Here is a 24,924-nt window from a genome sequence, read left to right on the forward strand (position 1 = left end):
TAATTGATAGAATCATCTGGATGATGTAAGACTGTCTATAGAAATGACTTCCCAATACAAGAAAAATACCATGTCTCACTCTGAATAGCTGAAATACTGAAAATTGAATGAGCATTTTTCTTCGTTTTCTTGTTGTTGTCTTTGTTTGTTTGTTGTTTTTTTGTTGTTGTTTTTTTTTGGGTTTTTTTTGTGTGTGTTTTTTTTCTGTTTCTGTCTTGTTTATCCTACTAATTGATACCCCTCCCCTCCCCTCCCCTCCCCTACTAAATCAATTATCAATGGTCCTTTAATACTGTTTCGTTATGCGCGAAAAGCATGAATTTAATAATAGATTCCTTTCTGCACGCACGCACGAGTAGCTTGCCTCGGATTAAGTCGCATTTGTATATAAGTAAGTGACGCTAATTTAAATTCAGTTCGTCGAGTTTCAGAGCAAGCTACCGGGTAAGTCAGATCGCTTAAACTTTATATATATTTTTCTACACAAGTAACGCTTTATTTTGCTTCGCATTTTTTAGATTTCGAACCAACTCGTATATAACTCGCGAAGAGAATTAGTTCTGAAACCGTAGCTTGTAACATTTCGTCAATAAACGAAACATTCGAAATCCGGGCTCACCAAGACGACTGGAACATGGCCGATGACGTTAAGAACCAAAGACGAGCAGCTAAAGGCAAGTTTACCAGAAAATTAAACGAAGTAAAGAAGGCTATCGACGAAGATTGTGGAGTAGAAATAGTCAAGAGAAATTACGACGAATTGGTTGAAACCTGGAAGACCGTTGAGTTAAAGCACGATGTTTATACCACATTCCTGACTGATGAAGAGGTAGAAGCCGGTGACACATGGATTCTGGAATTGCAAGATTTGTTCAGCGACGCTATGAAACGCCAGAATCAATACGAGAAGAAGAAAACGTCTACCGATAATGAAGCCAAGGAACAAGAAGAAAAGAAGCAAGCGGTTCTTAGAGAAGAAGAGAAATTTCAACGAATGTTAGATCAAGCGTATGTGAGAAGGAGTAGTGCCAAAGCAGTCTTTGGACAAGCTATAAATATTGTGAAATATTCGTCGCTTGCAGCCCTCAAGGTAGCCAAGAAAGAATTAGATGAAGCCTTTGCCGACTGCAAGAAAGCAAACAACGAGTATCTCAGCCTGCTACCCAGAGAAAGTGCCACTCTAGAAATCACGTGGATAGTCGCTATACAGAATATGTACAGTCAAGCTGCTGAGGAAGTTGAAACAAAGTTGACAGAAGAACTAAGTATTCAGGAGACAGCAAAGATGAATAATCTACGGTTGGAAAAAATAAAGATGCCGAGATTCGAAGGAGAATTAAGAGAATATCCGAGATTTAAAGCAGATTTCCAGAAACAAGTTATGACAAGTTTATCAACAGCAACCGCTCCATATACGCTAAGATCCTGTCTTGGCAAAGAACCTTTGGGCGTGGTTAAAAGCGTGGATGATGACATCCACCAAATATGGAAACGCCTAGATGAGAAATATGGTGACCCATCGAAAATCGCTGATGCTATCATAGATACCATACGCAAGGTAAGACCGATAAGAGATGGAGAGAGTAAGCGATTGATCGAATTTATTGATGTCGTGGAAGATGGCTTCAGAGACCTTAAGAGACTTGACCTTGAAGTCGAAATGACAACTACTAGTTCTGTTAGTATAATCGAGAAAAAACTGCCTGCCAGTGTGAGAAAAGAATGGGCTAAGATGGTGACGGATGATGACAGTAAAGTTGAAAGAGTTAACAAGTTCCCTAGTTTGTTGCAGTTTTTACTAAGCCAGAAGAGAGCGATAGAATACGACGCAGCTGAATTACGTACAAGCAACACTTCATACAAATCAGCAGCCCATCATGTAGTAGCTAAAGAACAAGATACTCGCCAACCAGGAGAGAGACAACAGCGTTATTCTGATGGAAAGATTTCCCAGAAGTGCTTGTTACATGACAACGCGGATCACTGGACAGATGAATGTCGTATTTACTTATCTAAGCCGTACAGCGAGAAGAAAGATCTAATAAAGACGAAAAAAGCATGCTGGTCATGTCTTAAGCCAGGACACTTGTTCCGAGACTGCAAGAGAAAAAAGAACTGTGGAGAAAGTGGTTGTACCAGACGACATCACAAGACACTTCACAATCCTGAAGAAAGTCAGAACAGTACTGAGGAACCTGTAAGTAACCAACACAGCAAAACACAAGATGAAGAGGCACCAAAAGGTAAACGTGCCACGTCCTGTGACAGCTTAGCAGAAGAAACTTGCCTCCTACTTTTTCAAAAAATTCCAACACCTAAAGGAGACGTAAATGTCATGTGGGACAGTGGAGCATCATTATGTTTCATTACCAACGCCAAAGCTGAAGAACAAAGATTGCCAAGCAAGAACGCGCAATTGACTATCATCAAAGTTGGGGGTAAGACGGAGACGATCAACTCTAAAAGGTACAAACTTCATCTGATAGACAAGCAAAGATGTGTGGTAGAGATAGATGCATTCGGGATAGACAGAATCACATCGGACATCCATAGCATCGACGTCGAAGGAGCAGTACATTTATTCAAAGATATCAAGAGAGATGACATAGCAAGGCCTGAAGGATCTGTAGATGTTCTAATTGGTTACGAGTATGCTGCATTTCATCCAGAACCAGAGCAAAAGGTGGAACATTTGATGTTACTGAAAAACAGATTTGGACGATGTCTTGGAGGTAGACACCCACTTCTCAAGGAAGTCAAAGAGACGCGTAGCCAACACGTACTTGGAGGAGTTCATCATGTTAGTCAGGTAAAGCCCAAAGTAGACTTAGAAGATTTCTACAAGATCGAGAATCTTGGGATCGAGTGTACTCCTCGTTGTGGCGGCTGTAAATGTGGAAAGTGCCCTCCTGGATCGAAGGACTATACGCTAAAAGAAGAACGAGAACTGAAGTTAATTGAACAAAACTTGAAATTCAACAATGAAGAAAACACATGGACCGCAGATTACCCTTGGATAAGAAATCCAGCTGAATTACCAGATAACAGGAAAGCAGCAATGGGATTGTTGATGTCTACAGAGAAAAGATTAGTCAAGAATCCAGAACATGCTAAAGTCTATCAAGAGCAAATAGATGATATGATAAACAGAAATGTCGCCAGAAAGCTCACTGCAGAAGAGATGAGACATTACAAAGGACCAGTCCACTACATTTCGCATCACGAGGTTCTTCGTCCAGATTCCAAGTCCACCCCTGTACGAATAGTATTTAACAGTAGCGCTAACTACATGGGTCATGTTTTGAATGAGTATTGGGCCAAGGGACCTGACCTGCTTAATAATTTGCTTGGAGTTCTCGTCAGATTTAGAGAAAATGAAACAGCAATTACTGGAGACATCAAGAAAATGTACCACACAGTCAAGATTGGCATCAAAGATCAGAACACTCATCGATTCTTGTGGAGAAATATGGAGAAGGATAGAGAACCCGACACCTACGTTATTCAGAGAGTATCGTTTGGAGACAAACCCGCTGGTACAATAGCTACTGTAGCTTTGAGAAAAACCGCAGAGATGTCATCAACAGAGTATCCTCAAGCAGCAAAGACCATCACAAGCAATACCTATATGGATGACATCATTGACAGCGTCAAAAGCAAGGAAGAGGCTAAACTCTAACAACAGACATAGAGACTCTCTTGAGGAAAGGAGGATTTCAAGTCAAGTATTGGACGTTCTCACGTGAATCTAATCAAGGTGACGATAAACCGCTTTTACAAGACGAAAGAAATTCAAGTTCAGAGAAAGTTCTTGGTGTGGTATGGAGTCCCGTCAAAGACCAGTTCTACTTTAAAGTGCGTCTAAATTTCTCCCCGAAGAAGAAGAAGTTAAGAACAGAACCCGATTTGAGTGTCAAGCAGATTCCTGAAAGAGTTCCAGAGCCGTTGACAAAGAGAATGATTTTGTCACAAGTTAACGGGATCTATGATCCCCTGGGACTTGCTGGTCCGTTTACTGTGAAAGCAAAGATGCAGATGAGAAGGCTATGGCTGAATGATCCAAAACTTGATTGGGATGATCCTATTCCAGATATGTTCCAAAGTGAATGGTTGCAAATCTTCAAGCACCTTTTTGGTATGGAGAAAATATCGTTCAACAGATGTATCAAGCCAAGTAATGCTGTTGGTGATCCTTCCCTAGTCATTTTCAGCGATGGATCTCAAGAAGCTTATGGTGCATGTGCCTACGCCAGATGGGAAATGCCAGAAAATACGTTTGAGAGTAATCTAATCATGTCGAAGAATCGCCTGACCCCAGTAAAGAAGATGTCAATTGATAGAATTGAATTGTGTGGAGCAGTTCTAAACAAGCGTCTAAAGGTCTTCATAGAGAAAGAATCAAGATACAACTTTGTGAAATTCTACCATCTTGTGGATTCGCAAATTGTGCAAGCTATGGTCCAGAAAGAATCATACGGATTCAATACGTTCGCTGGCACGCGCATAGGTGAAATTCAAGAAAAGACAAATCCCTCTGATTGGTATTGGATTGACGGAGAACTGAACATCGCAGACTGGTTAACACGTGGCAAGAAACCTGATGAACTAGATGTTGACAGTGCCTGGCAAAAGGGACCAGAATTCTTGGAGTTACCAGTAAGTGAATGGCCAATAACCCAGAAACCCACAAGCATAATTCTCCCAGAGACAGTTCAACCTGTTATGATGGCACAAAACATCCAATCAGATACGTTAGAAGTAAGAATCAACATCGAGCGATTCTCATCCTACATCAGATTGCTGAGAGTGACAGCAAGAGTACTGGCTATGTATCAAAAGGACGCAAGTCCAAAAAGCAAACCTAGTTTCAAGAATGCCACAAAACCTCTATCTTCTGAAGAGATCGAGAAAGCTGAACTGTTTTGGATAAGAAACGCACAAGTACAACTGAAACAGAACATGAACAACAAGAGCTCAAAACGCCTTTGTCCTACAACCAACAAGGATCATGGTATGATAACAGTTGGCGGACGAATAGATAAATGGATGCAAATGAGCTACAATCAAAATGAAGTCATTCTCCTACCCTATGATCATCGTTTTTCTCGTCTTTATGTAACGTACGTACATAATCAAGGACATTATGGCGTCGCGACTACTGTTGCCAAAGTCAGAGCACGATTTTGGATTATTAGTGCTCACAAGATGGCCAAGTCAATAAAGTTTCACTGCGTTACCTGCAAGAAATTGGAAAAGAAGACTGAGGAGCAAGTGATGAGCAAACTTCCAGTAGAAAGGTTAAAGCCTGCACCAGCCTGGAGTTCCATTGGCATCGATCTATTTGGACCCTTTAGCATCCGCGATGAAGTAAAGAAAAGATCCACTGGAAAAGCTTATGGAGTAATCTTCAATTGTCTCGGGTCAAGAGCGGTACACGTGGATGTCTCGCCAGATTATAGTGCCCAGAAGTTCTTGATGGTACTAAGACGTTTTGTTGCCCTGAGAGGTTATCCCAAGCAAATTATCTCAGATAATGGAACACAGCTCGTAGCTGCAAATGAAGAACTAAAGAGCGTGACTCAATCCTGGGACTGGGACAAGCTAGCAGAATTTGGAGCCACCGAAGGAATGCAATGGAAATTTACTCCAGCTGATGCACCATGGTATAACGGTATATCAGAAGCTCTAATAAAGTCGGTCAAGAAAGCATTGACAGTTGCCATTGGAAACAACATTATGACATTTTCAGAGTTGCAGACAGTTTGTTATGAAGCTGCGAATTTGGTAAATGAAAGACCGATCGGAAGACTCCCAACACAACCAGATGATGGCAAGTACTTGTGTCCAAATGACCTTCTTTTAGGAAGATCGACCTCAAGAATTCCAAGTGGACCATTTAAAGAGACAGCCAATCCAAGATACCGCTTCGAATTTGTTCAAAGTATCGTGAATGCATTTTGGAAAAAATGGACTCAGAATTTCTTCCCAAGTCTGCTCGTTAGACAGAAGTGGCATACCGCCAGACGAGATGTCAAGGTTGGAGATATAGTGATGAACCAAGACTCAAACTTGGTGAGAGGAAACTGGAAGCTTGGAAAGGTATCCAAGGCTGAATCAGATCAAGATGGAAAAGTTCGACGAGTGCAAGTACAGTACAAAGTACCCAAGCAAGGGGAGCCGCGGAAAACCTACCAAGGAAGAAACTACACCACTGTAGAGAGAGCAGTCCAAAAATTGGTAGTTCTGATTCCTGTAGCAGAAACTGAATAATGAAGAAAAGAAGGACACTAGAAAAACCTAGTTTGAACTTTAGATAAGAATTATTTATTGAATATGCATCTTGTTTAGTTAGAATTAAGTGTTTTTCCAAGAATTAAGGTTAAGATAAGATTCTTTATTTAGGCCGGGGGGGGGGGGGGGGGGGGGGGGGGGGAGTGTTTCGTTATGCGCGAAAAGCATGAATTTAATAATAGATTCCTTTCTGCACGCACGCACGAGTAGCTTGCCTCGGATTAAGTCGCATTTGTATATAAGTAAGTGACGCTAATTTAAATTCAGTTCGTCGAGTTTCAGAGCAAGCTACCGGGTAAGTCAGATCGCTTAAACTTTATATATATTTTTCTACACAAGTAACGCTTTATTTTGCTTCGCATTTTTTAGATTTCGAACCAACTCGTATATAACTCGCGAAGAGAATTAGTTCTGAAACCGTAGCTTGTAACATTTCGTCAATAAACGAAACAAATACCAGTGCATGTTGTACGGTGTTGTGTCTTGTCTATCCTACTGATTGATACCCCTCCCCTCCCCTACTAAATCCATTATAAATGGTCCTTTAATACCAGTGTATGTTGTACAGTATTGTGTCTTGTTTATCCTACTGATTGATACCCCTCCCCTCCCCTACTAAATCCATTATAAATGGTCCTTTAATACCAGTGTATGTTGTACAGTATTGTGTCTTGTTTATCCTACTGATTGATACCCCTCCCCTCCCCTACTAAATCAATTATCAATGGTCCTTTACAATACCAGTGTTCATACATGGTTGATAACAATCTTGTGCGTCTCTTGTGTCACCGTGACGTTGGTACCTTTACATACAGTACATGACAGTCATCAGCTAGTGAGAAGAAAACAAACCAACTACGATTACTTTTAGTAGAATGGTTTCTCAGGCTGTGTTGGGTTTCGTTTGATATTATATTTAGTGTGAGTTTTAGGTATAAATTTTTAGTTGAATATTAATAAAAGGAAATAAAATCCTTAATGTTATACACAGGAGACAGGACTCCTATCAAAGGGGGGAAGGGTGGGGGAGGTGCTTGACACAACTATTAGAGTTCCAGATCAGTGGTACCTCCTAGGGTGTCACAAATCCAAAAGGCCCCCATAGAGTAAGCCAGTAGGGTATTTTTCAGGTAATAGGATACCCGAGATTAGATAATAACAGCCGGAAATAAAGTTTTAATTTTTAGGATTTTTATTTTCAGTTCATCATCTGACTTTGGTCATTTACCATTCATACATAGTTGGTAGTCCTTTTAGGGGTAAAAATTATTAGTTGCCACGCCCACCTTCAAAGACTGTACTTCGTAGGAGTTATTTTCAAAATTTCTAACTACCTATCCCACCCTTTTGTATATGGGAGTCTCCTCCCCTCCCCAACACCAGCGATGTTTTATACTTTCTTAAAACACTCATTAATAATTCATAAGCTTATGGTCCAATTGGAGCCACCATACACGTCACGTGCATGGACCTTTATACCCGATAAAGTCCTCTTCATTAGTATTCAAGTGATTTTACATAAAGACACATGTGTCTTTATATAAAAAACATATGTGATCTTTATATAAAGGCCACTCGAATACTATGAGGATGACTTCATCAGGGATGAAGTATGCATCCAAGTTTAGATGAAGACATAGAGCTTCATCAAAGTCATAGTCAACCCTAAAGATCTTTGACTAACGTGCCTGTCTTTGCCTTGGCACGCAATATCCAACGTGTGGGAGCTTCTATTGAATCTGGTTGCGCATGCCCGTGACGTCAAATCTCTATCGAAGTATAAAAATCCATGTTCGTGACGTGTATGGTGGCTCCAGTTGAACCAAAATCTTATAAATTGTTCATGAGTGTCTTAAGCAGTTCAAAAAACTCGTAGATCGTGTTTTATCAGGTATAAAAGCACTCGGCTACGCCTCGTGCTTTTATACCTGATAAAACACTCCTACTCGTTTTTTAAACACTACTTAGAATTTGACTTTTTTTTTATCACGCAAAATGTCATGAGTTCTGTCAACAATCTTATAGTAACGCAAACAGTGGTACCGAGCCGCTTGTTTAAGTACAGAAAGTGTTAATCAAACAATATTGGGGGGGGGGGGGGACCCAAATTAAGAATATGGCTGATATACAAACACTTCTATAAATTTATAAATTAATTAAAACATCTTACCTGTTTATCGCGTACTTGACTTCATCTATTGTTTGATTCCATCCATGATCGGTCACAACTTTGTACACTTCCATCACAAGATGAGGGAAATATTTCAGAAACGCAAAGTCATCCAGTAACATCTTCTTTCGTGTGCCTTCAGAGACATGTGCGTAAGCATTGCGTATAAACCGCACTAACTCTACTACAGAGTGAGTATCGTAAGACTTTCTCTTGCTGGACGTCATTTCAGTGTAGAAATGATTCATGTCCTTATACCTTGGGTCATTCCACGTTCCATGCACAACTATGGTACTAAAGCTCTTCTCCAAGTCGGTCTCCACAGCAGATAGACAAGTTGATCTTCCCGCACGTGGGTAACCAAACACTGACTGGTTTCCAACAGCAAAAAGAACATCAACTTTTTTCTTATCTGACCAGAACATTGGATGATCCAGGCTTTCTGCCGCAACTGGTCGTTTGTCTTTATCACTACCAAGCATGTTTTTGACTAGGTGAGTAGCTTCTGGAGAAAGAGAGTCATCCCATCCTTCTATTTTCCCTTTTGTCATGTTGGTTTCTATTTCATAAGGCATTTGACTATTGTTCATAGAATATGGGTGTTTTTGTACTGACAGAATGTAATGAAGAACAAGTCCACATGAAAACATGTCGGATGCCTTGGAATGATTGGGAGTACCCATCAACACTTCTGGGGCCATCCAACACCTCGTTCCTGCATTAGTACCATACACTGTGGTTGTGCTACTATCAATGCGACGGCTGAGACCAAAGTCTGCAATTTTCAGACGAAGATGAGGATGTGTTTTGTAAAGAATGTTCCCTGGCTTCAGGTCGCGATGAATAATATTCTGCTCATGAAGAAACGTCAACCCCTTGACTACATCTTGACAAAGGTGAGTACTTTTTGTGGCGTCAAATGTGGAACCATCAGTAAGGTACTCGTCAAGATTTCCTTCCATCAGTTCTAAAACAATATATGAGAACTTTTGCTCTTCAAAGAAATACAAATAACGAACAATTTGTTCGCAGTCTGCAAGCGCTGTGAGATTTGTAATCTCTCGTTTGTCTTCTGGTCGCTGCATACGTAATTTCTCAATGCGCTTGACGGCCACTTCTCTGCCATCCTTTTCATTGATTCCAACAAAGACAAGTCCAAACGATCCACTTCCTACGTGTTCGTTATGACACCAAAATTCCTCATGGATCAAATCGCACTCTTGTCGCCTAGCAACTTTGGCCAATTTTACTTCGTATTTCTTTGACGTAGAAGTCCATGGAATGAGTACAGACACTGGGTCGATATCTAAGGGTTCGGTGAGGAGTTCTTTAAGAGCATCAGAAGAGTCTGCCATGTCCAAGCAAGAATTGCCATCAGCTCCATACAATCGAAGGATCTTAATGATTTCACAATGGACAGACGAGTGTTCAATCTTTGCTTGTATTGAAAAGATTGATGGGTCCATTCTTCTTTTCTTTGATGTAGGTTGCCAATCATCATCTCCTTCTTCATTAGATGAAGACGGATACTTCCCTTTTGCATTGTTATCATCCAATACGCTACTTTGTAGCATATTTCTACAGCAAAGACGAAGTGGTTCCGACGCATTTGTGGGACCTTTCCTTGCCTTCAAAATATCGAGGACAATAATGCTTTTCCAATTCGTTCGTGTTGATTCGTCTTTACAGATGGCATTCAAAAGACCAACTGCAAATGTCTCGGACTGAGTGTATTTCCGGTCACAAGCCACGTCGATCAAAGCTTTGGCAAGAACAAACTCATTGTGTCTAATGAGAATATTCAAAACTGACTCACCCTCTTTGTCGCCTGTCCATGGATCAAGCCCCTTGTCAATGGCAGTTTCCCAAAAGGATTTTGGATCTGCTAAGGTTGAAACATCTGGGTAAAGACGATTCTGATAATGACCATCATATAGCACCTTTTTCTTAGACGCGGCAGCAAGAGGTGATGTTTCTGATGAATCGACAACGTTAGTCTTTGCTCCAGCATCAAGCAACAGCTTCACAGCTATCCAGGTCTTGCACAAATGTAAAGGGGTTTGATCGGCACCATTTCTGACATTCAGTTTTACTCCACATCTTACGAGGTAGTTTAACAATGTTTGTAAGAATTTGTCAAATGTGAGATCTTTAGTAACATTACTGGTATAGTCTTGAGGTGATGGTAATTCTAGTGATGCCCAAAGGTGCAGTGGTGAGTTGAGATCAGCATCACGTATGTTAATAATCTGTGTTTTTGCTACTTTTGCAGATGAAAATAATTGTAAAAGCTTCATTGTTTCATGCATGACATCTTGTCTTACCGTCTTATCACTTAAACAAAGTCCTTGCTGGAAAAGCTCTAGTATTAAATGAAAAACAGTTTTTCCAATTCGAGACCTTTCTTCACTGCTAGATCCGTGTTTTGACAAAACGTTACAGACTTCAACCACTGCTTGAATCGCAGAAGATGTAGTTTGATTATCTCTTAATCTGTCAAGTTTGTTTTGAGACAAACAAAACATAAGAGGTGTTTGATTCTCATGATTTCTCAAGTTTAATTGTACACCAAAATTCTCCAGCTGAAAACAAATCTCCTTCACGATCTTTTGAGGCACACCAATCAACGGTAAACAAGTCGCATAGTGAAGGGCTGTATTACCATATGAATCAACACTATTAGGATCGGCACCTAACTCAACCAATAATCGTAAAGCTTCTGTTACCTTTTCTCCATTTGTACATTTTTCATTTACCAGCCAAATCAAAGATTCCACTTCCCAATGATTATCAATAAACTGACTAGCTTGTTTCAGGGCTTTAGTAATATGAATTTGACTACAACATCTAAAGGGCATATCTCTCTTCTGCTCTAACTTTGACCTTTCTAGGAACATCAAAGAAAACTTACAGAAAACCATATTTAAAATTGCTTTAGCAAATGTTATTTTCTGTACTCCACATTCTTCAAGCAATTGGAAAAAGTCCCCAGGGATATCTTGTGAAAGAAAGTCTTTAATATCATCTTTGAATAAATGTCTTTCAACGAAAAAGTCCAAAATGTTGCAATTACAGTTATCCTTCAAATGAAAGAATTGTTTTTGTCCCTTTTTAACAAGAATACGAGCTGACTTTGGACAGTCGAGAGCGTAAAACAATGGTTTTCTCCCATAAACATCACGCACATTGACGAATGCACCACCATCATCAATCAGTGCACGAACCACACTTTCGTTGTTACTTTGTTGGACAGCATGAAATAAAGCAGTTTCGCCATCATTATCAGTCATGTTAACATCAGCACCAGCATCAATCAATGCACGAACCACACTCTCGTTGTTTCTTTGTTGCACAGCATAAAACAAAGGAGTTCTGTCTTCTTCATCAGTTATATTGACATCAGCACCAGCATCAACCAATGCACGAACCATACTCTCGTTGTTATTTTGTTGGACAGCATCAAACAAAGCAGTTTTGCCCCTAAAATCAGTTTTGTTGACATCAGCACCAGCATCAATCAATGCACGAACCATACTCTCGTTGTTATTTTGTTGGACAGCATCAAACAAAACAGTTTGACCATATCTATCATTTATGTTGACATCAGCACCAGCATCAATCAAAGCACGAACCATACTCTCGTTATTACTTTGTTGGACAGCATCAAACAAAGCAGTTTTGCCCCTAAAATCAGTTTTGTTGACATCAGCACCAGCATCAATCAATGCACGAACCATACTCTCGTTGTTATTTTGTTGGACAGCATCAAACAAAGCAGTTTCGCCAGCGTTATCATTTATGTTGACATCAGCACCAGCATCAATCAAAGCACGAACCATACTCTCGTTGTTATTTTGTTGGACAGCATCAAACAAAGCAGTTTTGCCCCTAAAATCAGTTTTGTTGACATCAGCACCAGCATCAATCAATGCACGAACCATACTCTCGTTGTTATTTTGTTGGACAGCATCAAACAAAACAGTTTCGCCAGCGTTATCATTTATGTTGACATCAGCACCAGCATCAATCAAAGCACGAACCATACTCTCGTTATTACTTTGTTGGACAGCATCAAACAAAGCAGTTTTGCCCCTAAAATCAGTTTTGTTGACATCAGCACCAGCATCAATCAATGCACGAACCATACTCTCGTTGTTATTTTGTTGGACAGCATCAAACAAAGCAGTTTCGCCAGCGTTATCATTTATGTTGACATCAGCACCAGCATCAATCAAAGCACGAACCATACTCTCGTTATTACTTTGTTGGACAGCATCAAACAAAGCAGTTTTGCCCCTAAAATCAGTTTTGTTGACATCAGCACCAGCATCAATCAATGCACGAACCACACTCTCATTGTTAATTTGTTGAACAGCATCAAACAAAGCAGTTTGACCATATTAATCAGTTATGTTGACACCAGAACCAGCATCAATCAATGCACGAACCATACTCTCGTTATTTTGTTGGACAGCATCAAACAAAGCAGTTTTGCCCCTAAAATCAGTTTTGTTGACATCAGCACCAGCATCCATCAATGCACGAACCATACTCTCGTTGTTATTTTGTTGGACAGCATCACACAAAGCAGTTTGACCATATCTATCAGTTATGTTGAGATCAGCACCAGCATCAATCAATGCACGAACCATACTCTCGTTGTTATTTTGTTTGACAGCATCAAACAAAGCAGTTTTGCCCCTAAAATCAGTTTTGTTGACATCAGCACCAGCATCAATCAATGCACGAACCATACTCTCGTTGTTATTTTGTTGAACAGCATCAAACAAAGCAGTTTGACCATATTTATCAGTTATGTTGACACCAGAACCAGCATCAATCAATGCACGAACCATACTCTCGTTGTTATTTTGTTGGACAGCATCAAACAAAACAGTTTGACCATATCTATCAGTTTTGTTGACATCAGCACCAGCATCAATCAATGCACGAACCATACTCTCGTTGTTATTTTGTTGGACAGCATCAAACAAAGCAGTTTTGCCCCAACCATCAGTTTTGTTGACATCAGCACCAGCATCAATCAATGCACGAACCATACTCTCGTTATTTTGTTGGACAGCATCAAACAAAGCAGTTTCGCCAGCGTTATCATTTATGTTGACATCAGCACCAGCATCAATCAAAGCACGAACCATACTCTCGTTATTACTTTGTTGGACAGCATCAAACAAAGCAGTTTTGCCCCTAAAATCAGTTTTGTTGACATCAGCACCAGCATCAATCAATGCACGAACCATACTCTCGTTGTTATTTTGTTGGACAGCATCAAACAAAACAGTTTGACCATATCTACCAGTTTTGTTGACATCAGCACCAGCATCAATCAATGCACGAACCATACTCTCGTTGTTATTTTGTTGGACAGCATCAAACAAAACAGTTTGACCATATCTATCAGTTTTGTTGACATCAGCACCAGCATCAATCAATGCTCTAGTCTCGTTCTCGTCTCTTTGTATGACGGCACAATACAACAGACCAGAAAGTTCAGTACTGTTATCAATAGTAGTCATCCTCTTAACTCAGAAGGCTTCATGCCGGACCAACTGTAATATACTGTGAAAGAATATTTTCTATTTTCAGTTTAATTAACAACAATTCGGCCTGTGCAATCGATAAACCTATATTTAACAATTAGACGAGGTCGAGTTTTCTATGAGTCAATAGATAGTCGATGAGGCGCGTAGTGCCGAATCGGCTATTTGACTCATAGAAAACGAGAACGAGTAGTCTAATTGTTTTAGCATAAACCTACTAGCTAATATTATAGCATTGAAAATAAAGAATGACACTGAAAACTATACAAAGCTACGGTCAACCTGCGGCACTGTTTTCTTTCATCTTTGCGAACTCGACTATCTTTAAGGTGACTGCCTACTTTTGGAAAAGGATTTAAACTTTTCTTAAAACTTCGATTTTCCGAATTGAAATTTAATGCTGATTCCAAATCTGGAAAGAAAAATTGGCAGTCCCTAGCTCGTTTTCGAGATAATTAGCATTTAATGGAAGCCTACGCGCGAGCTTTTGGAGCAAAACTTGCACCACCGGAAGTAATTAGAAAAAAAAAAAGATTCATAAGATAACAGTTAATTTCTAGACTATATGATTGCACGAATGAAGGCTAGTAAATCATTCTACAATAACACATAAATATTTTCGACAAAAAGACAAAGAGATACATTGATTTGTCATATTTTGTAGTTTCGGTGCTCTTAAAAAATCTCATAAAGTCGAACAAAAATCCCTACAAAAATCTATTTTTTCATGTGTTAGAAATATAAACTTTTTCTAAAATGTTGATATAACCTAGATTTTTAGGAGTTTTTTCGAATGAGATATTAAAAAATAGAGAGTCCTGTGCAAATTTGAGGGTTTTGCCCTGTTGAAGCTCAAAACGCGTAGGGTTCTTCAATAAAATCTTGTAGATTTTTCAGGGGTTTTTGAGCGCGCGCGCATGGTGGGCTCAAATCGAACGTTTGAGATTGTTTGAGATATATTTACAAGAAACATGGTTTGAAATATGTTTACGAGAAAGTGATATCATATTATGTAAACACTGAATTATTTGGTAGTAAGACAAATTTTCTTAATTCCTTTGAAAATTTTGTAAATATTTAAAGTAAGAGTTAGTTACCGAGAACGGAGGTAATAAGCCATATACATCCCGAGGGCCGCAGGCCCGAGGGATGTATATGGCTTATTGCCGACGTTCGAGGTAACTAACTATTTTAGTTATCAATTAAGAAGGTTTTCTATAATATTCTGATGTTAGACTTTTAAGATAATGAAAATAAAAAGAATTTTAAAAAATATTCGTGGTTCAGTTGGAAGTTTAGTACGTATACAAAAGGGGTAAACATTTCCCGCTTTGTTTTTATATTTCCCTTGTTGTCTATAGAGCATGAACAATGTGAGTTGATTATAAAGGGATTTACTAATGCCCTCTAGTCCCTACAGAGGTAATGTGGCACATAGTTTTAATGTTCTGGAAATCTATGATGCTGATTAAACAAAAGTGCAGATGATAATAGAAAACCATAGATTTTAGGGTTTCGTAATCACATGTGGCTGTATGGCAATGGAGTTGGAGAGTAGTGACGAAGAGGCAGTTTTTATAACGCCGAATACCTTTTCTCAGCATTCGAGCCCAATTTTCAATTTGCAGTTGCATGATTTTTTGTTTGATAATGCAAATTGTTTGGAAGTAGAAGCCAACATCGGAGAGAAAAATAATGAGTTAGAGATACAAGAACCGAAGCGGGACATTGCCGATGTTTCCCATGCTGATCTACATCGCAGGAAAACAAGAAGAAATGTAGTGAAAAGGATAAGCAAAACCCAGTTTGTAAGAATTATTATTTTAAAAACTGTGTTGTAAACTTTAACACATAAACTATGAGCACTAGCAACGATTTGATAATGTAATGTTTAGAAAACATATCTCTATAGTTTTTTTGAATGTAAACATTAATTAGATTAGTTCTGTAGAATAGTATTATTCCCCAGATAGTTTACTCGTCAGGCAGCAGGGAAGAGCGGGGCTGATATGTGTTATGTAGTTTGGGCTACCTGTGGTGGTCACGTGATTGCGGTGTGTGACCACATGGCGGGGAGCAACGTATGTAAAACGTTTTAGTTATAATAAAATAAGTTGGATAACACCACGATTACCGTTGAACCCTTAAACATAACATTGGCGACGAGGAGCGGAGTAATCGATTGGTAGAAATGAACGAAAAAGCGACGGCAAGTGCCGAAAATCAACCTGGAATAAACAGTCTTGGCCCAGCAATGGCGAGTTGTTTTGGAAGAATGAACGAGTTCAATCCCGACAACGAAGATTGGTTGACGTATGTGGAGCGGTTGGAAATGTTTTTCATAGTCAATAATGTCCCAGAGGGCAAAAAAGTCGCAAGTTTAGTTACCTTAATGGGAGGTAAGATGTATTCGTTGTTAAAGAATTTAACAGCCCCAACCAAGCCAACCGAGAAGTCCTATAAAGAAATAGTGGAAATCATGGCGAGACACTTGACGCCCAAACCCATTGTCACTGCTGAGAGGTATAAGTTTCACAAGTATGAGCAAGAGGAAGGCCAGTCTGTAAGAGATTTTCTAGCTAAGATTCAGAAACTAGCAGAAACTTGTGCTTTTGGAGCGTTTCGTGACGAAGCCCTGCGAGACAAGTTAGTTTGTGGTCTGAGAGACAGGTCCATCAAAAGGAAATTGCTGGGCGAAGAAGATTTACCTCTCAAGAAAGCCATAGAAATTGCTGTGGGAATGGAATTGGCAAATAAAGAAATGAATCAATTTCGCACTGAATCATCCCCAGTAAATTATATCCAAAGGGAAGAGTGTTTTCGATGTGGAAGAAGTAACCATTCCCCAGAGAAATGCGTTTTCAAAGATGCAGAATGTCATGCCTGCAAAAGAAAGGGGCACATTAAGCCAAAATGCCCTGAAAGAGGCAAGAAGGGAACAAGAGTCAAAACACAAGATCTGAGGAAGCCAGTGGAGTTGAAAAAGAAGAAGAAAAAAAATTCTAGGATCAAGTTGGTTGGCCACCAAGAACAAAGTAGTGAGTCTAGTGAGTCTGAAAGTGGTGATAGTGACCAATATAATCCCAATGAACGGCCCATGTGGAACCTCAGTCTAGATAAAACCAGAAAACCTGATGCAATTATGGTCCCAATTACTATCAATGACACTCCCTGCGAGCTAGAATTAGACACGGGAGCTGCAGCCACTGTAATACCAGAGAAAATGTGGAAAGATCAGTTCGGAGCAAAACCACTACAGAGATCAGCTGTTATTTTAAAAAGCTACTCAGGTCATATCATACCAGTAGTAGGGGAGACCCTAGTTCATGTCAAGTATTCTGGTCAAGAAGCTGATTTGCCAGTAATCATTACTAGAGGTAAGGGAACAGCATTAATGGGGAGAGACTGGCTGGCAAAAGTGAGATTAAACTGGGAAGAGATAAGTAATATCTATCGAGTCAATTGTCCAAAGCCTACATTAGCTGATTTAAAGAAACAGTACCCAACCTTGTTTGATGGGAAACTGGGCACCATCAAAGGAGTTACTGCCAAACTCCAATTGAAAGAAAAGGCAACACCTCAATACTTCAAGCCACGCCCCGTACCCTATGCTCTCAAGGATAAGGTGGCTGAAGAGCTAAGGCGGTTAGAAGAAGAGGGAGTTCTGAAGAAAGTTGAAAGTTCTGACTGGGCTACACCAATAGTACCAGTATTGAAACCTGATGGTTCAGTCAGAATTTGTGGAGATTTTAAGGTAACATTAAACCCATACCTGGATGTACCTGAATACCCAATGCCTACCCCTGAAGAACTGTTTACTAAGTTGAATGGGGGTGAGCTTTTCACAAAGCTAGACCTCAGTAATGCCTATCAGCAGGTTCTTTTACATGAAGAATCACAGCCCTATGTGACAATCACTACTCACTTAGGACTGTACCGATACACAAGGCTTCCTTTTGGCGTAGCAGCGGCACCGGCATTATTTCAACAGATCATGGATAAGCTACTAGATGGTTTGAGTCACACTGGAGGGATCCTAGATGACTTGATAGTCACAGGAGAGAACACTCCCCAGCATACAAAAAATTTGCATGCAGCTCTGAAAAGAATGGAATCACGTGGAGTGAAACTGAAGACATCCAAGTGTAGTATCATGCAGCCCAAGATCGAGTATTTTGCTTTCGTAGTTGACAGAGAGGGAATCCACCCCTCGCCAGAAAAGGTACGAGCGGTGCAGAGGGTGCCAGAACCTAAGAACAAAACTGAACTGCAATCTTTTTTAGGATTAGTTAATTATTACAGAAAGTTTATTCCTAACATGTCCTCGCTGTCAGCCCCACTCAACCAGCTGTTGGCTAAGGATGTTCCCTGGGTTTGGAGTGAGGAATGCCTGCAAGCTTTTCAAGCCTTAAAGGACACGTTAACGTCATCCAAAGTGTTAGTCCATTACAACCCAGCACTGGAAGTACAATTAGCAGCAGATGCCTCTCCTTTTGGCCTAGGGGCGGTGATTTCTCATGTCAGTCAAGAAGGTGTGGAACGTCCAATTGCTTACGCCTCTAGAGCATTAACATCGGCAGAAAGGAACTATTCAGTGATAGAGAAGGAAGCCTTGGCCATAATCTTTGGCATAAGGAAGTTCCAACAGTTCTTGTATGGGCGTAGGTTCACACTTGTGACCGACCACCAACCCCTCACATTATTGTTCGGTCCAAAAAAGGGAATCCCAGCTATTGCAGCATCAAGATTACAGCGATGGGCAATACAACTGTCAGCCTATCAATATGATATCAAGTATAGGTCCTCCAAAAAGAATGCAAACGCCGATGCATTGTCAAGGCTGCCAGAAACAGAGTCAACCGAACTGGATTTCGAATTCGATGAAGCTGGAGCAGTCAACAAAGTACAGATTGAAAGAGTACCAATTGATGTCAACCTCCTACGCACAGAAACAGCTAGGGACCCTCTACTATCCCGAGTCCTGTATTGGACATTGCATGGATGGCCAGAGAAACATGAAGTGCCAGACAATCTGAAAAGTTATTTCACCAAGATAGAGGAGCTCAGTGTAGAAGATGGATGCCTGTTGCGCGGGACACGGGTGGTGATACCAGCAAAATGCAGAGATCGGGTGTTAGCTGAATTACACTTGAACCACCCAGGAATTGTACGCATGAAAGCTTTGGCCCGGATACATGTTTGGTGGCCAGGCCTAGAAACAGACATTGAACACCTAGTTCGAAGTTGTGAGCAGTGTCAAAGCTCAAATAGTAGGGCACCAACTACCGCAGATAATCCCTGGATATGGCCCCATAAACCCTGGCAGCGACTTCACATTGATTATTGTGGTCCATTTCTTGGGGAGTCCTTCCTGATTGTGATTGATGCTAAAAGTAAATGGTTAGAGGTCCTACGTATGTCTAGCACTACTGCTGAAGCAACCATTGCTGCAATGCGTATGGTGTTTGCAACACATGGTTTACCTGAAGAACTAGTTTCAGACAACGGTCCACAGTTTATTGCTCAAGAATTCAAGGAGTTTCTGAAATGTAACAAGATCAAACACATCTTAAGTGCCCCATACCATCCCGCCTCTAATGGGGAAGCGGAAAGAGCGGTTCGAACCTTTAAACAAGCAATGAAAACTGTTAGAAAGGAGCCAGGAACACTAAATCAGAAGATAGCCTCTTTTCTTTTGAGTTACCGAACCACACCCCACACGGCTACTGGATATACCCCAGCTGAACTGCTAATGGGTAGGCGTATACGCACTAGACTAGATGTGCTACACCCTGACATGGCAAAGAAGGTTGCAAGGCCACAAAAAGGGCTTTGCAGTACAACACCAAAAAGACATTTTAGCGTTGGAGATCCAGTTTTAGTTCAAGATTACCGATCTAATACTAAGGAATCCTGGAGTCAAGGCGTTGTCCTGACCAAGCTAGGCCCAGTAACCTATCAAGTCCAAGTGGGAGAGTTCATTTGGAAACGCCACATTGACCAACTTAAAGAATTTGCAGAAAATGTGTGGCCACCCAGGAGAGAAGAGTTCCCGGAGACGTTGGGAAACTCTTTGTCACCTGTACCTCAAAGGGATGTCAACCCATCTGTACCACAGGGGGATGTAAACTCACCAACACAACAGCTGCCAGTACCCCAAAGAGATAGAGCTCTGCCAATCTCACCTATACCAGTCCAACCTGAAGCGAAAGGGCAGACCCTCCAAGAAAATCCCTCAGAGGTGATATCAACAAGAGATGCAGCAGGGAAACCAAGTCCTAAACCACCTTCATCAGGTCGACGTTACCCACTACGAGCGAGGAAACCACCTCAGCGTTTGATCAAAGAGTCATAGGAACATTTGACATTATGATTTAATTTGTTTATATTATTGGAACAGTTGTTGATTGTTTAGAACATTGAATTTCATAAGGAAGGAAGGAGTGTTATGTAGTTTGGGCTACCTGTGGTGGTCACGTGATTGCGGTGTGTGACCACATGGCGGGGAGCAACGTATGTAAAACGTTTTAGTTATAATAAAATAAGTTGGATAACACCACGATTACCGTTGAACCCTTAAACATAACAATATGAATTAATCTGATTGGCTCATTATAAATTCAAGGTCAATATATAGTTATAAACCGGGTTTATAACTATATATTGACCTTCGATTCATAATGAGCCAATCAGATTAATTCATATCAGCCCCGCTCTTCCCTGCTGCATTTCAATTCCCTCCCCGGGCTTTAAGTTTGTCCATTGTTTATGAGGGTTGTAATAAAAATAAAGCCTTATGAATAACAAAGAAAACCGTGTCAATCGATAACTAAATGTTGAATGAACCCCCGTAATAATAAAAGAAGTATTAATCGTTTGTTGAAATCTTTTAAAGTGAAGCACATTAAAGCGTATTGAAAACGGCAAAATTATGACATAATAAGTGTAGAACATTTATTTTAGATTATGTGAACATAATGTTTTCCTATGGGATCCGATCGTATATTTTCTCGTATTTGGCCCCGTCCACACGTATCCGGAAATTTTTGTATCCGCAAAAAAAAAAAAAGAAAAAAAGAAAAAAAGGCACGAGCCGACACTAAAAACGTCTGCACAGCAGACTACACCAAGCCGGGCTCCCTGTTATTTAACTGGCAGTTATGGGGAGCAATTTTCAAAGATTTTACGAGCTTCGGGCCGTGGAATGGTGCATTATAGTAAAGAATGTTTACGATCTACTCAAGTTAGATAGGATATGACAGTTTCTAGATGTGCAGAGGTGAGCCATATCTATCAGAAACTTATAATTTCGAATTTACAATCTACCAATCATTCTCTTATAAAGCTGCCATTTTATTTCCACAGAAACGAGCGAAGTGGGCATGCTCATCCGCCATGCTATATTGATGGTTTTCAACCATTTCCAACAGAATTAAATAACAAAAGAGACAAGACGGCCATGTTGGAGGATATAACGAAATAATTCATTGACAAATCTTTTGTTAAGTTCCTCCAACATGGCCGCCATGAAAACCATCAATAGAATTTTTGCCCATGTACATTTGATACCAGTGACTTTCAGTTATCTTTAATAGTTTATTAAGGTTTTTCGACGATTTTCATTAAGAAGTATTTTTTATAACGAAGATTTGAATTTTTTAAAAGATCATAAAAGTCTTTATTGCTCCTTTCGCCATATTCAAAACCATGTGGCCTTGGATCTTATGAGTATTCCGTTTGTAATGTGCTTACTCATATGGTTTAATTCTAGTTTTAAAAGTTTCATAATTTCTTTTAGTAATGTATCACTGGATTGCCAATTTTCTATTTGTTCTATACTTTTATCCTATCTTCTATTTCCTCATTGCTATTAAGATTTCGTTTAGCTTTTGCATTTGCAAAGGATAACGATTGTTTTCTAATTTCATATTTAAATAATGAGTTACCATTGTAACTGGGGACTGGTTATTGCGGTGTCTTCAAACTCCTTTTTCTTGTTTTCTATTGAATTACGAATCATTTGAACATTATCTTCTTGGAACAGAGAAATATTTATGTTCCAAAATGAAGGGCTTTGGCTACTTTCCGGAAGTGATTTTAAGCCGAGAATTATTGCTGAGTGGTCAGTGCTTGCGCTGGAATGATATCAGTGTTAAGAAACAGTGGCTGTAGTGTGTCTTATATATAAAAGAAATCTAAACTACGACGTAATGTTACATTAGGATTTTAAGCTCTTCCTTGGCCATGACCCGTCCATGGAAAACGTTAACGTTTTGAATCAGGGGTTTCTGATTCTCCAAATATCACATAATTAAGTCTAGTTCTTCAGTTATTATTTGTAGCTGTTCTAGCGATGCTATTTTTATAATTTTGGGTTCCCTCCAGATGTTTCAAGTTCAAGGTTTCCTGCAAAGTTAAACTCAACGCCGCAAATCGACGGTCTTTCGGTATATCGATTTCTTCTATTTTTTAAAAATACTCTTTAGAAATTCAGATTTTTTTCCTTCGTTGGGGAAATAGGAGTTTATTAAAAGGCATTGTTTCCCTTGTATTTGGCGCAATAATAATATATATATTTAGGCACTGCCTAAAAGCGGAGCTCCCGATACGAAATTAGGGAGCCAGGGAGCCCAATTTGAATGAATCTGAAAGGTAAAAATGAGATGGGGAAAAAAATCTTCAATTATTTTTATTTGAGATGAAGATAACGTATCCCATTGTGACCAAGTGGATGTTGAACGGCAAAGACGATGAAACTCATTGCAGGTCTTTTCCAAGATAGGTCGCAGGAAAATAAGTGAAACTAAAACTAAAACTTGGACTAAACAAAAACACAACTAAACAGCACAAAATCTGGAGCAGAACTGATTTATTTTTCAAATTACGAATACTGTTGCGTGATCACTTACATCATCATTCCAAATATGGCTAGTACAAACGTAACGCAACAAACTCGAATAAATCTTCAACCAGTATGTTATCAACCAGTTTTCAACTTGGTTACACACCTCCCAACAAATTGTGTTGTCGTCCACGGCAACAAACATAAATGCAAAACTTTTACAAATACAAGACGTCCAATAGATAATAACAAAACTACAAAGTTCATAGAAATGTCCAGAAAACACAATTGTCTGTAAGTTAAATCTATGTTCCTCTGGCTTCCCGCGAAGACCTGGCAACCAATTCCAGTTCATCATCTTCGCTCTCTTTAGCCACCACTTGAACTTCCCGATAAAACTTAAGACTGTGCTCTGTGTAACGTTCTATCATGCTCTCCGTACTTCCATTTCTATCTTGTGCGAGAGTCCCAGCTCATGTCAGTGTGTAAGTGTTCATTATTTTCCCTCGTACTTCATCTCCCAAACACGCGACTTGTACATTGGGTACAACTATGTCAAACGCGTAAGTGTTTGTTCAGTACTTCATCTCACGAACACATGACTTGTACATTTGGTACAACTATGGTTTCACTGTCTTCTACTTCCCGCTTAAATTTGCTCTTGAAGTGTTCATGTATTATCCCTTTACTTTTTCATTCAGAATCTACTTATCAGTCATCGTCTGTGAATCGTTATTCAGTTCAACAGTTGAAACAAAACAGCAAAAATCGTCATCCAACAAAATGGCGTGTTTCAAAAGCTCGGCGTAACGTAAATTTAGCTCCATCTTTTTCCTTCTCCTTCTACTCTTCTTCTAACAATCCTCTCCTCCGTGGTCCTCTTTTAAGGTCGACACTCGACCAACTGTGTCGAACTGAGTTCTACTGGTGCTTTTACTTGTTTTTAAACTTCTCTTTGGAGTCTGTTTAAAATCATGATCTTCATCTTCTCTGTTTCCTGACGATCTATCCTGCTCGCGACGCCAAATGTGACCAAGTGGATGTTGAACGGCAAAGACGATGAAACTCATTGCAGGTCTTTTCCAAGATAGGTCGCAGGAAAATAAGTGAAACTAAAACTAAAACTTGGACTAAACAAAAACACAACTAAACAGCACAAAATCTGGAGCAGAACTGATTTATTTTTCAAATTACGAATACTGTTGCGTGATCACTTACATCACATTCCAAATATGGCTAGTACAAACGTAACGCAACAAACTCGAATAAATCTTCAACCAGTATGTTATCAACCAGTTTTCAACTTGGTTACACCATAATAAAAACCATGCAGTGAAATCGAATCAAAATGCACTACCTTTGTTTTTTATGCGCGATTCCCACTTAGGAATTTTGAACACAACTCGCCACCAGCCTCCCCACGGGCTATTTTTGTTCTTTGAAGATTCTTCGACAAAGTTTTCCATGGCCGACATTTTTAAGCTTTGAATTCCTGTTAAATTTTACTTTTAAAAAACGAAAGATAACTACAGACAATCCAACAAAATATCAGGTTTAGTGAAATTTTTTTTCTTATGTCATTCATTGAAATCAAAATTTTGGAGATTCCCGATTCTTTTAGGACAAATCAGGACTATAAAACAGACTTGAAAACTGGTTAAGGTGAGAAAAAAACAAAGCTTACTTGCGTCTTTCACATAACGATGTTTGGAAAACCATAAGAATTTTGATGTTTTTATATTAAATGTATTTTTACCGCAATGAAAATGTAAAAAAAACAAATGCTTTGGTAGCATCAGAGAGAAAATTGCCTGGAGATCATCAACTAACTAAACTTGAGAAATGAAGGCCCTGAACATTTAAAACCAAATATGTCATTAGTTAAAAGGAAAAAGTTTTCTTAATTACTTCATTGAAATAATTTTATTCCTTTCATATGAGAATTAACTACTTTTCGAGAAGCTTGAAAACTAAGCTTACTAAATTTTGAGATTCGATTTTACCAGTTTTCATGTCTGTTTTCATGTGTGAGAAAGATACGAAAATCACGAACGACAAAA

General features: G+C 39.5%; 3 protein-coding genes across 7 annotated transcripts in view; 1 reads left to right on the forward strand and 2 right to left on the reverse strand.

Moving 5' to 3' along the window:
• Positions 1-24,924, reverse strand: part of LOC116289770 (procathepsin L-like) — a 101,323-nt gene that overhangs the window by 9,401 nt on the left and 66,998 nt on the right. For 4 of the 5 annotated variants that reach the window (XM_089036551.1, XM_089036552.1, XM_089036550.1 and 1 more), the window contains one exon: positions 12,857-14,041. The exons of the other annotated variant lie outside the window; for it this stretch is intronic. In XM_089036551.1, the coding sequence (XP_088892677.1) occupies positions 12,862-13,998 (1,137 nt within the window). In that variant the 5' untranslated portion in view covers positions 13,999-14,041 and the 3' untranslated portion in view covers positions 12,857-12,861. Of the gene's footprint in view, positions 1-12,856; positions 14,042-24,924 lie in introns of those variants that run through there. 5 annotated transcript variants of the gene reach the window in all.
• Positions 635-6,270, forward strand: LOC148907423 (uncharacterized). The gene is made up of 2 exons (XM_089036867.1): positions 635-3,656; positions 3,758-6,270. The coding sequence occupies exons 1-2, from the start codon at positions 635-637 to the stop codon at positions 6,268-6,270; spliced, it is 5,535 nt and encodes a 1,844-aa protein (XP_088892993.1).
• Positions 6,956-12,857, reverse strand: LOC116296677 (uncharacterized). The gene is made up of 2 exons (XM_089036547.1): positions 8,462-12,857; positions 6,956-7,123 (listed from the first exon to the last, which is right to left on the reverse strand). Exons 1-2 carry the CDS (start codon positions 12,706-12,708, stop codon positions 7,120-7,122), a joined length of 4,251 nt encoding a protein of 1,416 aa, XP_088892673.1. The 5' UTR covers positions 12,709-12,857; the 3' UTR covers positions 6,956-7,119.

This window comes from Actinia tenebrosa, unplaced genomic scaffold (genome assembly GCF_029948245.1).
Source record: "Actinia tenebrosa isolate PJP-AT-01 unplaced genomic scaffold, QUT_ActTen_1.0 PGA_scaffold4__44_contigs__length_22323623, whole genome shotgun sequence".
NCBI lineage: Eukaryota > Metazoa > Cnidaria > Anthozoa > Actiniaria > Actiniidae > Actinia > Actinia tenebrosa.

Excerpts from the sequence above, each read along its gene's own strand:
- LOC148907423 (XM_089036867.1), top strand. The coding sequence starts at position 635 with ATGGCCGATGACGTTAAGAACCAAAGACGAGCAGCTAAAGGCAAGTTT. Across the intron at positions 3,657-3,757 it reads CATCATTGACAGCGTCAAAA|GTGACGATAAACCGCTTTTA; the intron begins GCAAGGAAGAGG and ends AATCTAATCAAG.
- LOC116296677 (XM_089036547.1), bottom strand. The coding sequence starts at position 12,708 with ATGGTTCGTGCTTTGATTGATGCTGGTGCTGATGTCAACATAAATGAT.